Source organism: Callorhinus ursinus, unplaced genomic scaffold (assembly GCF_003265705.2).
Source record: "Callorhinus ursinus isolate GAN/ISIS: 27379988/994484 unplaced genomic scaffold, GSC_fseal_2.0 scaffold59, whole genome shotgun sequence".
NCBI classification, from domain to species: Eukaryota; Metazoa; Chordata; class Mammalia; order Carnivora; family Otariidae; genus Callorhinus; species Callorhinus ursinus.
In genome coordinates this window covers 2,681,368-2,695,424 of record NW_027397121.1, presented here as the reverse complement: position 1 = coordinate 2,695,424, position 14,057 = coordinate 2,681,368, and the positions used below count along the sequence as shown (strand labels likewise).

The 14,057-nt window shown below is 41.6% G+C and overlaps 1 protein-coding gene across 7 annotated transcripts in view; it reads right to left on the bottom strand.

Annotated features, from left to right (window-relative positions):
- BTBD9 (BTB domain containing 9) overlaps positions 1 to 14,057 on the bottom strand; it is a 431,450-nt gene that overhangs the window by 135,318 nt on the left and 282,075 nt on the right. For all 7 annotated transcript variants that reach the window (XM_025862314.2, XM_073884880.1, XM_025862311.2 and 4 more), the window contains one exon: positions 11,877 to 11,986. In XM_025862314.2, coding sequence (XP_025718099.2) covers positions 11,877 to 11,986 — 110 coding nt within the window. The remainder of the gene's footprint in view (positions 1 to 11,876; positions 11,987 to 14,057) is intronic.

Genomic DNA, 14,057 nt, shown 5'->3' with positions numbered 1-14,057 from the left:
CACACCTATTTTCTTCTTCTTCCCCTCTGCCCCTCACCAGAGCGTCCAGAGCAATGCAAAATAGCAGTGGTAATCAGGGCCACCTTCATGGGAATGCAACCTGTGCTTTCAGACAGGTCCTACACTCAGAAGGGACCTGCACTTAGTTTAACTGTTCCACTGTCTTGGTCTTAAAATTCTTAATAATCTTATCTCTGAACTCATTTTTTTAAACTTAAAAAAAATTTTTATTTATTTATTTGAGAGAGAGAGTGAGCAAGAGAGAGAACACAAGCGGGGAAAAGGGGCAGAGGGAGGAGAAGCAGACTCCTCACTGAGCAGGGAGCCTGACGTGGGACTGGATCTCAGGACCCCAGGGCCATGACCTGGGCCTAAGGCAGACACTTAACTGACGGTGCCCCTGAACTTATGTTTTTAAGTAAAGTCTGATGGGACAATGGAGCAAGCCTGTGAACGCAGGAGATATGCAACGTGTTTGTCCACAATTCCCTGCTGGCCTGTGAGTACGGAATTCCAGTGGATCCACAATGGATGGTTGTTGAATGAGACTCAAAGCAAGGACAAGGTAAAGGTGCCATGAGTATGACTGAGTCAGCAAGGCTGCTGACAGCCTGGAGAAGCCACACCTCCCCTTCCAACCAGAACTTGCCTCCTGTGTAGAAAGAAGGCAACAGTGTTCCAAGAAGCACTAATGACCAAGGAACTCTATCCTATAGCCCGGAATTTATGCTGATAATAATAACATAAAAAGAACCCGTAGTTCCTTTCCCCCTCAGTCCTTCCTTAGTAAGGAAGTTTACAGAGTAAGCCAAGGGTAGAGCGTTTTTGTAGAATGTGTGTGGATTAAGAAGTGAAATAAAAATATTTTAGTTTTGGGCAGAATTTCCCCTGTTCTGGTAAGAACTAAATCCATACACGTGTATGAGCTACCAAATGTGAACTGTGTAATTTTGGTGATTCTACATATAAGATAAGTGTTCTTATATTTGTATTTAAAACCACCATTACACAACATAAAGATGAATGATAAAATTCGTGCTAAGAATTTAAAAGTTTGATTTTTCTTTACTTAGAATGACATTAAACAGCCAATAAAAACACCATGTCACCTTAGATGTGCCATGGCTTAGACAGACCTCTGGGTCTGAGCATCGCCAGCCCCTCCCCCAGAAGACTGCTATGGTCTGTCTCCCCCTGCTCCTTGGTAACCCTGGGCCACCGGAAGGCCATGATCCTGAAAGGCCGCGGTTCCAAATATGTTGGAGGAGAGGCAACAGGACTCAGTGGAGACTGTGACTCAGGCGTTGGAGAAATTTAACATAGAGAAGGCCACTGCGGCCCATATGAGGAAGGAGTGTGGTGAGAAGCACAACCCAGGGCAACTGAGTGGCGCAGTCGTTGGGCATCAGACTCTTGGTATTGGCTCAGGTCAGGATCTCTGGGGCCTGGGATCGAACCCTGTGTCGGGCTCCCGGCTTGGTGTGGAGTCTGCTTGGGATTCTCCCCCTCCCCCACCCCGCTCGTGCTCCCTCTCACTCTGTCTCAGACAAATAAGTAAAATCTAAAAAAAAAAAGAAAAAAAGAAGTACTACCCTACCTGGTACTGCACGGCGGAGAGGAACCTGGGTCGTTCTGTGATGCAGGAAACCAAATGCTTCAGCTACTTCTGCTGGGCCAAGTGGCCACTCCTCTGTTCAGATCTGGGAGCCTGTGTCACACACCAGTGATCCACCCAAAAACAAAGACTACAGCCTACATTCTAAATACCAGAGACTGAAATCTTCAGCAGTGCCTCAGGGAACACCTCAATCTTTGAATCTTTATTGTGGCTCGGAATGAATTTGTTATGGTTATAAAACAATTAGCAGAACAGCTTACAGCTGTATTTATTTCTATTCCATACCACTGCCCCATGTTTTTTCTCCTCAAAATCCATTCCTTTCAAAAAAAAAAAAATCTGTTGTTAAAACAACAACAAAAACACATGCCAAGTAGAAAGACTGCAAAAGAAAGGAAAAACTTTTTTTTAAGTGCCTTTCAGGAAGACATGCAAATGGCCATGGACATAAGAAAAGATGTTCCATATCACTAATTATCAGGGGAATGCAAATGAAAACCACAGTGTGATATCTTCTCACACCTGTCAGAATGGCTAGAATCAAAAAGATAAGAAACAACAAGTGTTGGTGAGGATGTGGAGAAAAAGGAACTCTTTGCTGTTGGTGGGAATGCAAGCTGGTGCAGCCACTGTGGAAAACAGTATGGGGGTTCCTCAAAAAATTAAAAATAGAACTACCCTAGGATCTAGTAATTCCACTGGTGGGTATTTACCCAAAGAAAATGAAAACACTAATTTGAAAAAACATATGCACCCCTATGTTCATTGCAACATTATTTGCAATAGCCAAGATATGGAAACAACCCAAGTATCTATCGACAGATGAATGAATAAAGATGTGGCATATATACAATGGAATACTACTCAGCCACAAAAAGAATGAGATCTTGCCATTTGCAACAACATGGATGAACCTAGAGGGTATAATGTTAAGTCAAAAAGACAGAGAAAGACAAATATTATATGATTTCATTCATATGTGGAATTTAAGAAACAAAACAAATGAAGGAAAAAAGGGGACAAAAAATAGACTTATACATAGAACAAAGCTGGAAGTTGCCAGAGGGGAGGAGGATGGAGGGGTGAATGAAATAAAGGGGATTAAGAGTACACTTAACGTGATGAACACTGAGTAATGTATAGAAAGAGAAAAGAAAAAAAAAAATACCTTTAATGGCATTCTGCCTGTTCTTTGAACATGGAGTTCCATGTTTTCATTTTGCATTCTGCCCTGCAAATTATATAGCTGGCCCTGGGAATTATGATGGGTATTTTCTGGTTTTTGTTTTAGGCTTTATTGGAATCACGTCTGATTAAACCTCACTATGTATATATGGGTCATTACAGAATTGTTATTGATAGTAAACGACTGGAAACATCTAATGTCCATCAAAGGTAACTGTTTAAATAAATTACAGCACCTCTATTCAATGGAATACTGCACAAACGTAAAAATAAAAAGTATGAGAAAGCTCTATGTGTACTGGTAAGGGAAGATTGCTAAGAAACGCTAATTGAAAGAAAAGGTGTGAATATGTGCTATGATTTTTAATAAAAAGGGGGGAAATAAGAATATATATTTGTATTTTCTATTTAAAACACTAAATTAAAAAATTACCTACCAGGTTTTGGCATGGAGGCTTGGGGTATGAAGTTAGGGACTAGACCAACAATATTAGACTTTATATCCCTTTAGCCACTGGAACATCCTTCATAGTCCGTGCTGGAGAAACATCTTGCCTATTTACAACATGGCTATTCATAATGCCGGTCTGAGGCAGAACCATGGTTTGTGAGAAAGTCATATTGTTGCATAATGTTGGATATATGCGCCATGACGTCCCATTTAAAAACAAGTTGTGCAAATTTCCATTTACCTGGACCCCCCCCACACACACATACACACCCCACTCTATTACTGTTATAACAAGGGGATACATAAATAGGATCCAAAAAAGTCAATCCTGTAAAATGTAGAAGCAAATTCCATAGAATTAGAGCAATAAAATCTTTTTAGGGTGTTTTTATTCTCAAACAAAACAACGAGAACAAAAATAACACCACCAGGGGGAAAAAAAAGGTATAAAGGAAAATGAAACGTAAATGTACACAAAGGACCACATAGTAGAGTGAGAATCCTAAACAATAATGAGCAAGTTGCTTTCTAATCAACCCCTGCCCCTGCCCCTGCCCCCAACATAAGAACTGGAGCCCATTCCTGTTGGCGAAAACAGGCTCCCTAGGATAGGAGGCAAACAAACTAACAGTCTGTATGTGTTACTGTGGGACATTTACTTTATCTGAATTTTTGCAAAACTCTAAGATTCTGTAAGAAGATACTGCTTAACCTTCTCCTCAGGAAGAGGGAGAGACCACAGCTAATTTCATTCTTACTCCAACCCCCCTACGAGATGCAAGGTAGTCCACTGGAATGGGCACTGGCTTTGGAGTCGGTCAGAGATAAACAAGCCTTCGCACACGCTGACCACTTTCTATGATTCTCCCCTGACCCTCCACCTTCTGCCTTTGCTCAAGGACTGGCCCATTCATCGCCTCCACTGGGGGTCTTTCCCGACACCATCCCGAACTCAGGTTAGGTGCCCCCGTTCCAGTGTTCCTATAGCATCTGCTGCAGTCTCCCAACAGATGACCTGTTTTACTGTGCTGTCACCTTCTATTTAAGTGTCTCTCTCCTCCATTAGCTCATACGATCCTCCAAGGCAGAAACTACACCTCTGTATCTTTCAATCCCCAATGCCTAAGATACACTTGGCAGCCTCTTAATAAATGTCTGCTTAATGCCAAGTAATTTACAGTAGATAAAGAAGTTAAGCTTCACTGACAATTAGAACCAGCCTTAATATCTGGTTAGAGAAATAGGCTGGGAAAAGCATAGCCTCTTGGTCTAGACTAGTCCAGACTCAATAGTGTCATTTTAGGAAACCATCTGCATTAAGGTCTTTAGGGCCCCTCTGCCACTCCAGCAAGTTTATTTCTCTGCCACATTCTAACACCTTCATCCCCTAGTGAACCGCCCCTCCTACCCCCAAATCTCTGTTTTTGCTCCAGAGGACACTTATTTTTTTAAACACAGTTGCAAAGCACAGAAGTCATATCCTTAGTTCAGTGGATGCCAAAAGCCCTTCACAGCACAGATTTCTAACCGTTTATTTCCCTGGGAACTTTACCGAATTCTAAACACACTGCTACAATTTCAAAATACTTTTAGATGACAGTAGCAACTCCAGACCACCGATTTCCATTTCCTGCTTCCAGTTCTTCTGAGGGGACAAAGTATCTGCCATTTTTGTTCTTATGTAAATTGGCACTTTTGTAATGCTCTGTATAGTTTACTGAATTCTTCAAGGCCCAGCTCAAAATACCATTCTTCATGAAGCCTTATCTGACTAGGCAAGAAATATGTTCGTTCCTTCACAGCCCAACTAAGTATTTCCCCTCTCCACTCTGCATGTGTCTTTGGTCGGCTGTTCTCCACTACACGAATTTCTGTGTCTGGCCGATGTGCTTCCCCAGTGACTCTGAGCCAGAGGGGAAGTTCCCTGCTGTCTGGAGCCCCTTTCATACTTTTTGTCTCTGCATCAGTCTGTGTGTCTGCTTTCAGCTCCGTTCCCTCCTTTGCTCTGCATTGTATCTCGGAGGCTAAAGCTCCCCAAAACCACATCTCCCAAGCTTGCCAGCTTGGTTTTTGGTCAAGTTCTGCCAGTAGAAGAAACTTGTGAGAGACTGGAAGATGGGAGGAAGAAAGGAGACATTTCTTTTCTATCTGCTTCCGGTGGCAGATGAACACGGGCTCCAGTGTTTCCGTCAGATAGTGCAGTCCATGGGGGCAGCCGCAGGGAGGGTTCCCAGAGTGTCGGCAGCAGAATTGCTCTGCTTGTGCTGCCATTTTGGTTGCCCTGCATCGATTACTAACAAGAAACTAGACCAAAAAAGCCACGAGTCTTTGTGGATCCATCCTGGCAGACAGAGAGGTAACCCTTAAAGGCATAAAGGTGCTAATGGAAGCTTCTTGGTCTTTAAAAGGGTTAAGGAGACTTGAATTTTGAGCCTAGAGCTCCATGCTCCAGCTTACTATCTCTTAAGCTGCAGTAGAGTCAAGGACAAGGATGGAGAGGGGCACATGAGAGCTTATGTTTTCCAGAAGAACCAGGAGACCTTAAGAAGGGGAATCAGACTCATGTAATGCTAAATACTACACTCTAATATCAGTGTAAAGCATTTACTGCTCCCCCAAGTCTTACTAAAAGCATCTTCTCTATTCATCTACAAGACTCATAAGAAGAGCTATTTAAAAAAGAAAAAAATGCAAATGGTTCTTAAACATATGAAAAGATGCTCAATTTCTCTCATAAGAGAAATGCAGTTAAAGCTGCACTGAGATATGATTTCTCACCTATCAAACTGGCAAAAATCCAGAAGTTTGACAATATGCTCCACTGGCAAGGCTATGCAGTAAGTCATTATCCTATATTGCCAGGGAGAATTTCAAAATGGTATAATCCCTATGGAGGTGAATTTGGCAGCATCTAGCAAAATTACACATGCATTTACCTTCTGACCATGTAATGCCCTTTCTAGGAATCTATCCCAAAGATATAGTAGGAAAAATAGGAAAAGACTTATGCACAAGGCAATAGCACAATTTGTTGGAGCAGAAGACTGAAAGCAACCCAAATGGTTCATCAAGAGAGAAGTGGTTGAATAAATAAACTACAGTACATCTATTCTAATGAGTACGATGCAGCTAGAAAGAGGAATACATAATATCCTTCTAGATAGCTAGCTCTAGGAGAAGTGTTAAGTACAAAAAGGCAAGGTAAAGAAAGAAAGTATGTATAGCATGTAGTATGCTACCAATTATTCAAGAATATTGAGGAGGGTACAAAATAGAAGTTATATATAATATAATATAATATAATATGATATAATATAACATAATATGTATTTACTTATTTTTCATTATTTAAAATTAGAAGCCTTACCCAAAAAACTAAAGGGGAAAAGAGATCACCAATACAACTAGAGGGGACAGGAATAGAAGCTGGATTTCTCGAAATAAAGCTCTTTTGTAGATTTGATTTTGGAATCATGGCTATATTTTACATAGTTATAAAACAAAAAAATCTTTAAAGGTAATCACCAAACAATGAAAGCAAAATTGAGCAAATGGATCCAACTGGATACTGACATAGTGGCATGACCACAAAGAGAATTATTTTAGATGACTTTATAACACAGTAATTTTAATATATATCTCTAGTGGATATACCCTATAGGCCCCCAAAATAATTGCAAAAATCTTAAATTATTTTCAGTGACCATATGGTAGCACTGCTACTGTAATTCTGAGATTATTTTGTATGTACTGGGGACAAAGCAAATGAATTACTGTGCCGTATCACTGGTCACCAAGATTTTTAGTATAGGAAAAAGGAGCTGCAAGATCAAGGGCTAAACCAAAACCTTGCATACTGAATTTTAATTAGAAGTGTCAGCATGCACTCATGATATATTTTACCTGTTAAATATATGATAAATAAATGTGCATGTATTTCCTAGTTCTGTCCACCAGGAAGGCCCAGAAATAGTGACCAACCCAGTAGCAAATGCTTCCACTGGGAGGTTTCCAAATGTGATTTCCCACTGAAAGAAACCAGGGCTTTTTGAAGAAACGGCTGATCGCAGATCAGGGCAGGAAATGTACAAAATGAACCTGGGATGTCGTGTCATGCCAGAAATCAGGGAAGTGTTAAGGACTATGCAGGTCATGTCAGAAGGACTCAAGTGCCAGTATGAAGAGGCTAAAGATGGGGACAATTTGAATGTCAATAATAATAACTGCAAGTGATTAAAACGTGTCCAATTTGTTTAGTCCCATAAATTGAAAGTGATATATACTCCTCTTCTTTCCCCTCCAAACACTCCCCACAAACAAATCTCACTGGTCACCTATGGAGGATGCTGGGTAACTACCTCTTTATTTGAAGATGGTAACTATCCTTCCCTGGCAAGCTGCATCTCAGGATTATCAAATGAGTGTTGAGGGACTTTTTCTAGCTACCAAATAAAGAATGATACAATTCGAAAATAATCATTTTGCAATTCCAAATTATGAAATAATGAATCTAGGAAATACTCTGAATGAATGGGAATATCCAAAAGAGAGAGATAACCAAAGATTTTCTGTGCTTCTTAATAAACATATGTACTACCACCTATGGAGCATTTTCACAACAACAACAACAACAACAAAAAAAACCTAGAACTTGAATCAGATTGAATCAGAATCTATCTAACTACCAAGTTACAGAAAGTACAACAGAGAAACATGTTAAATATTACCATGGGGATTTAATCACCCAAATTTAGCTGTTAGAAACTCTACAGGACAAAAACCAAATAGTTTCTTCAACAAATTATAATCAGAGAGAGGGAAAAAAAGAGAGACAGAGATAGACAGACACGTGGAAGGGAACCTATAGATTTAAAGAGATTTAAGAGTCATAATGACTACTTATTGACAGTGTGGACCTTATCTGAATTCTGGTTTAAACAACCTGTAAAAACACATAAACTCTCTAGACTTGATCCAATTAGGGACATCTGAACACTGATTGGATATTTAATTTTTTTTTTTAAGATTTCTTTATGTATTTGAGAGAGAGAGGATGGCGAGAGAGAGCACAGCAAGGGCAGGGGCAAAGGGCAGAGGGAGAAGCAGACTCCCCGCTCAGCAGGGAGCCGGATGTAGGGCTCAATCCCAGGACCCCGAGATCATGACCTGAGCCGAAGGCAGATGCTTAACTGACTGAGCCACCCAGATGGCCCTGATTGGATATTTAACATCCACAAAAATTATAGTTCAATTTTGGAGTATTATAATGATATTGTCATCATGGCTATAAAAGGGAGTCTTACTTTTAGAGGTACATACTGAAATATTTTGGATAAGATGATAAAATTATTACCATTGGGGATTGGTGTCAAAATAATCTGATAGGGAAGAAGTGGGTAGCATATAGATAAAACAGATTGTCTGTGAGTTAATAGTTCTTTAAGCTGGGTGGTGGGTACTATTCCTTCTACCTGAATAATAGTGTGTTCAAAGAAATGAATTTAAATACAAGACTAAATGAAAGGAAGCTTGGCAATTATTCTGAAAAACTGCAGGGACTTGGCAAATGTCATGTGTATGTCACAGGGTGGAATGCCAAGGCAAAAGCAAATGCACTCTGTGGGAGATTGAATGTTTATAGGATAGCGCTCATATCTATTCTAATTACTCCTTCCATGCCTCATTGGTAGGACAGGTTAGCGAATCTTATAAACGCCTCCCAGCAAAGAGGAGACGGTCATCACAGGCTGGCTCTCCCAGGTGAGGATACACCCAACATGATCCAGAAGCTGACACCCAATGAGAAAGGGCTGTGGTGGCAGCAGCAGATGAGGTGGGAGAAGCGCTGTGGGAAAAAGCAGGCCTCCAGATCTGGTCAGTGTGGTCGCAGGGAGGCCCGTCCCCATGGATATATGAACCCATAGGGTTCCCAGGCTCCCCCATGAACCTATACAAGTGAAGATGCATAAAGAATGACATGCTGTCAACAAAAATGGGAAAGAAACCCTTTGGTGGAAAACGAGACTAAAATCTTACAAAGCTTATTTTTTCCTGGCATCATTATATGTTGTCAGTAATAACATTAAAATCTCATTAAAAAAAAAAAACAATGCAAATATTTTTAAAGTAATTTTGAGGCCCATAAGGAGAGTATTGCTCGAATGAGAGTCGCCTGAACTCTGAAACAAAGAGCAGGAATTGTGAAAGAGAGAAGTTCTGTATCTTAAAGCGTAAAAGTAGGGTTGACACCCTACTAGTTATTCATGATGACATTATTTTACTTTTTTACTTGTTGTCCCCATGAAAACCTGGAGTGTCTATCCGTGCTTCTCAAGGAAGGAGTGCATATTTCACAGGACATAGGAAGGAGGTAAGTGCTACAATTTAAAGGTGACTCCAGGTGATTCTGATGTACATGGTGCCCCCAATTAGAGGGCCACTCCCTTCTTGGAGGGCCCTGTAGGGTGGCCGGCTGAGGCCTGTGTGCAGCCAAAATGCATCTGAGATCATCAATATGAAAAGCTGGCCATTGCTATTTCAAATACCCTGGAAACTAAGCAGAGCTGCCATGTTGGACAGAGGATAATGAAATCCCCCTGTGCGCCTCCACGACTCATGTTACCTCCCTGTCTGCCCAGCACGGGGACAGCTCTGAGCTGCGAAGATGGTAGGAGGAGGGCCAGAGGGGATCCCACTGCAGGCCATCTACCGACAAGCGCACGTACATGCCTGCCAGCCTGCCCCCTGCTCCCATTCACGTGAGGGACGATGACAGGCAGGTGACTGCAGTGCTCTCTGCAGTCAAACTTGGGAGCATCCCAGAAAAGGGCTTAAAGAAAAGTGTTTGACCAGAAACCAAACACATTTCCTGCAGCTCTGCGATCTTCTTTCATCCCCTGACATGCCCGAGACCATTACGGCTTCTGATAATGCTGACGAGCTCACTTTGGACAAAAAATGCAGACCAACAACAGCATCCCTCACTACAATGGACCTTAGTTTCACCCTGTAATGGCTTCTCAGGCCTAACAGACCTATTTCTTGGATAATTACAGTGTCCAATAAGAAGGGGACACTGACTGAAGTAGATGGTGCCTGCTGTGCGGTAGGTTCCAGAACACAGTGCGCTGGGCTGACATGAGTCGCTGAATGGCACCCGGGCTGTGACTGTGAAGGTGGCTGGGTTCCTAAGAGTCTCCTCAGTAAGGACACCCTTAACTACACAATCACATACGCAGCGGGGCCTATCGTCTATAACAGAGCATGGGTAGCCAGTGAAAAGATGTATCCTCCCCTCAGCCATCTATTGTCAAAATTCCACACAGCCCATGGAATTAAAAGCCTTGATAATATCAAGTAATGCTTCAGCAGTGTTAACTTTCAAATTACTTAGAAGTCATAACAATGAGTAACATTTATATTTAATGGTAAAAGTTACATCCATAACAAAGGTAAAACAAATTTATTTTAGCTGAGCTCTAAGATTTCTCTGTATGTTAGAAAAATGGCTACTCCTGCCACCTGACTAACATTCTTCCAAATTTCCCTAAGTAAAGGATTACATTTAGGACATGGCAGGTCTTAAGGACATTTAGACTTATGACCATCCCAAGAAATAGTAAATATCTGCAAGTTACATTCATCTTTCCCATTCTAGTCATCACCGTGTTTTTAGGACAGGTGTCAATATGCTATGTGTCCCAGCATGGAGGGGATCTTCGGAAAGACAAAAGTTAGGTATACCAAGGCAGGGACACCTGGACATACAGAGTCCCTTTTCAAAGAAGCTGCAGTAAAGACAGATTCGAGGATCTAGTCAGTCAAACCAGGATCTTTGCAGGAGGTGTGTAAAAAGCCGTGGGCACGGCTAGGTGGGAAAAGCCACTCACACTATCTAGAATGTCAAGACCTGGACTGGACTGAACACAATGCCACACTAAATATTACCTAAAACAAAAACACAACACAACAGAAAACAACCAAATAACAACTAAACCAAAATTTAAAATACTCTTCTGAAAGATCAGTCAGACAGTATTTCCCACAAGATAACTTGACTTTCACAATGACAATTCAGTAATTCTGGTCTTATTTAAATTATAGGCAGGCATTTTCTTGAGGCAAACTTGGCTGAACAGTGCAAATATGGACTGATGTGTCCATGAAAAGGAGACAGTCTCATAGCGAGCACCGTTCATATCCAATTAAAGGCCAAAATACCTCCATAGCCTTGGAAGCATGAGTGTTGGATCAATATTCTACAGACTTCTCTGATCTTACCTACCATTAAATACAGAAAAACCTTTGGTGTAAAAGGCTTTGCTGGACTATCATAAGCATTCCCCACATAGCAAATCTGAAATGTATCACTAGGACATTTTCAATTCTTAACTCCTAGTGTAACATTTATAGTCTTTTCTTTTATGTTTACTAGAATTATTATTTTGACTACTTCTAAAAAATGTAAGACTTCCCCTATGTCACTCAGCCATAAAGCATTCAAATCAACCAGTTCTTAGTCAAAGCTGATTAAAAGGTGGGTTAAGATGAGTTAATGAGGTAGCAAAATACTGAAGATAAAATATCAAACCATATATAAAAAAATATAATTGCAATACTTACCTATTAGCCCCTTCTCAAGAGTGAAGGTTTTGTTTGTAAACATACATTCAAAAGCCACAATGTGAAAAATCTTGTTCACTGTGTTGTGAGTCCCAACTATTCGAATATACCTGGGGATAAAAAGAAAATTTGTTGAAGAAAATGAGCTTCCATTACCACCAATCCAAAGACAATAGAATAAGATACATTGTGCAAATATACAGTGTACCAGGGCATGGACTAAAGGAGACTTTGAACTTGACTTCAGAACCTCTACCTGCTCCTTAGGGCTAGCTCCAACTGAGCCTAGAAGAATTACAGCAAAATTAGGGAAATACCACTTTCCGGAGAATTAAGCAGAACTTAGATTTGATTTACCTAGAAAATCAAACCAGGTACCGTTCAAGATCAACCCCTAAATGCCAGTATAATTATATGTCCATGAGACATTCATGCTGGAGAATCACGGCTTCTATATTCGCCTTGTGGTTAGGAATGTGCCTGTGCACAGGTACACCAACACTCGCCAAATCCAGTGTTTTCCAACTCAAGGAAAGATTTCATCCATTGGAAACAAATGCATGAAATCAATACTGCCTTCTTGCTTAACAGAAAAATCCACAGAAACCACTAAAAACCACTCACAGTTTTTTATATTTCAACACTGCTTCTAAATCCTTGTAGAAAGTTAACCCTATATACTTACACCAGCCCGGCCACCCGCCCGCCCCCCCACCTCTACCCCCTCCAACTTGACTGCTGGGAAGCCTCCTGACCAGAGGAAGTGATCTGCAGAGGTGACCCAGCCTGCTCTGCAGCCTCCCTCCTGGCCACACGGATCTGACATCTGCACACAGTGCAGGGTTTCACAGGGCAGGTCTTGAGCATCCTGGCCTGTTCACCCTCTGTATCTCCCCGGAGGCTTCACCTCTGACAAACAAGCATTAACCTTGAAGTGACTTGTTCCTTTCACTCTCCAAAGGGACCTGACAGCTCACAGGTTAATGAACAGACAAACTCATTCTTCTGAGTGTCACACAAATCACTGGGGAATGTGCCACACATCGTCTTACTGGGATTCAAAGGAAGAATCGGAAAAAATAACTAGATTAAGTGATAACACTCTCCCAAATTATGAGCTATGCGCTCTGAAGGATGGGGCACATTAAATGAACACATTTCAATTAGGAGATGACAGACCGGGCAAGGTTTTAGTAATATCCTTCCTGTGCTGTGTAAAACCACCTTCGACTTTGATGATATAATTTTACTTCTGAGTTAATCGCTGTTCACTAATTTGGTAATTCCCTTACATTTCTCATCACTCCAAGTTAACTGTGTAATGTAAATGCCAATTAAAAAAAAATTCACATTACAGAGACTATACTTGGGGTTCTTATGTCATGAGCTATTTTCCCTCCTGTTCCTTCAAGCATGAATCTCACGGCATTCCTGGTACACCTCATTTAGCCATCTGCTCCTTGACATGAGCTGGTCACTCATCTAAATGCTATCTTCTGGGCTGGCTGTTCAGTGTGCCCATGCCCACTGCAGGAAGACACCAATTTTCCTGTATGGAGAGTCAGGGCGACGGCTGCGCTCATCAGAGCCCTCTGGTTAAGCAGGAGGTTGGCCCTGAGCTGTCCTCTCGAGCCCTCAAGGCAGACTGAAGGTACTGATGCTACTGTGTTTGGGTGGGTAGGTAGGGTTCGAGTAAAATAAGTTCTAAATGGTCTGCGAGGAACGGGAATTGTGCTGGTCTTTCCTGTTGGCGGGGACAGTCTCCATAGATTTTCTGGAAGGGAAGGGGTGTGTTAAGCCTGGCACATTGGCCTGAATCTAATTTTGTCCATTTCCTTAAACCCACGGGAACGCAACCAGCATAGCATTTTCAACTGCTCATGGTCGTGACAGCCTGAGTGCTGCTGTCCGTAACCTTGGAGAGAATCGAGGGAATGTGGTTTGGGGAATTTGCTCAGATCATTTTCCTGTTCCCTAGGTCGAGTCTCCACCAAAGGAGAGGGAGGCAGCTCTCCTAATACTGTGCAAGGGAGAGGAGCCAGGGAGCAACTGAGAAGGCCCTCCCCATTGGCAGTTCTTAAGGTTAACAGTCCGGGTGGACTTAAGGGGTTGCAGTCATGTTCCCTCCCTCCCTTTCTTCCTCTTTATAAAAAAACGTTATATGGAACCAGGTTCTCCAAC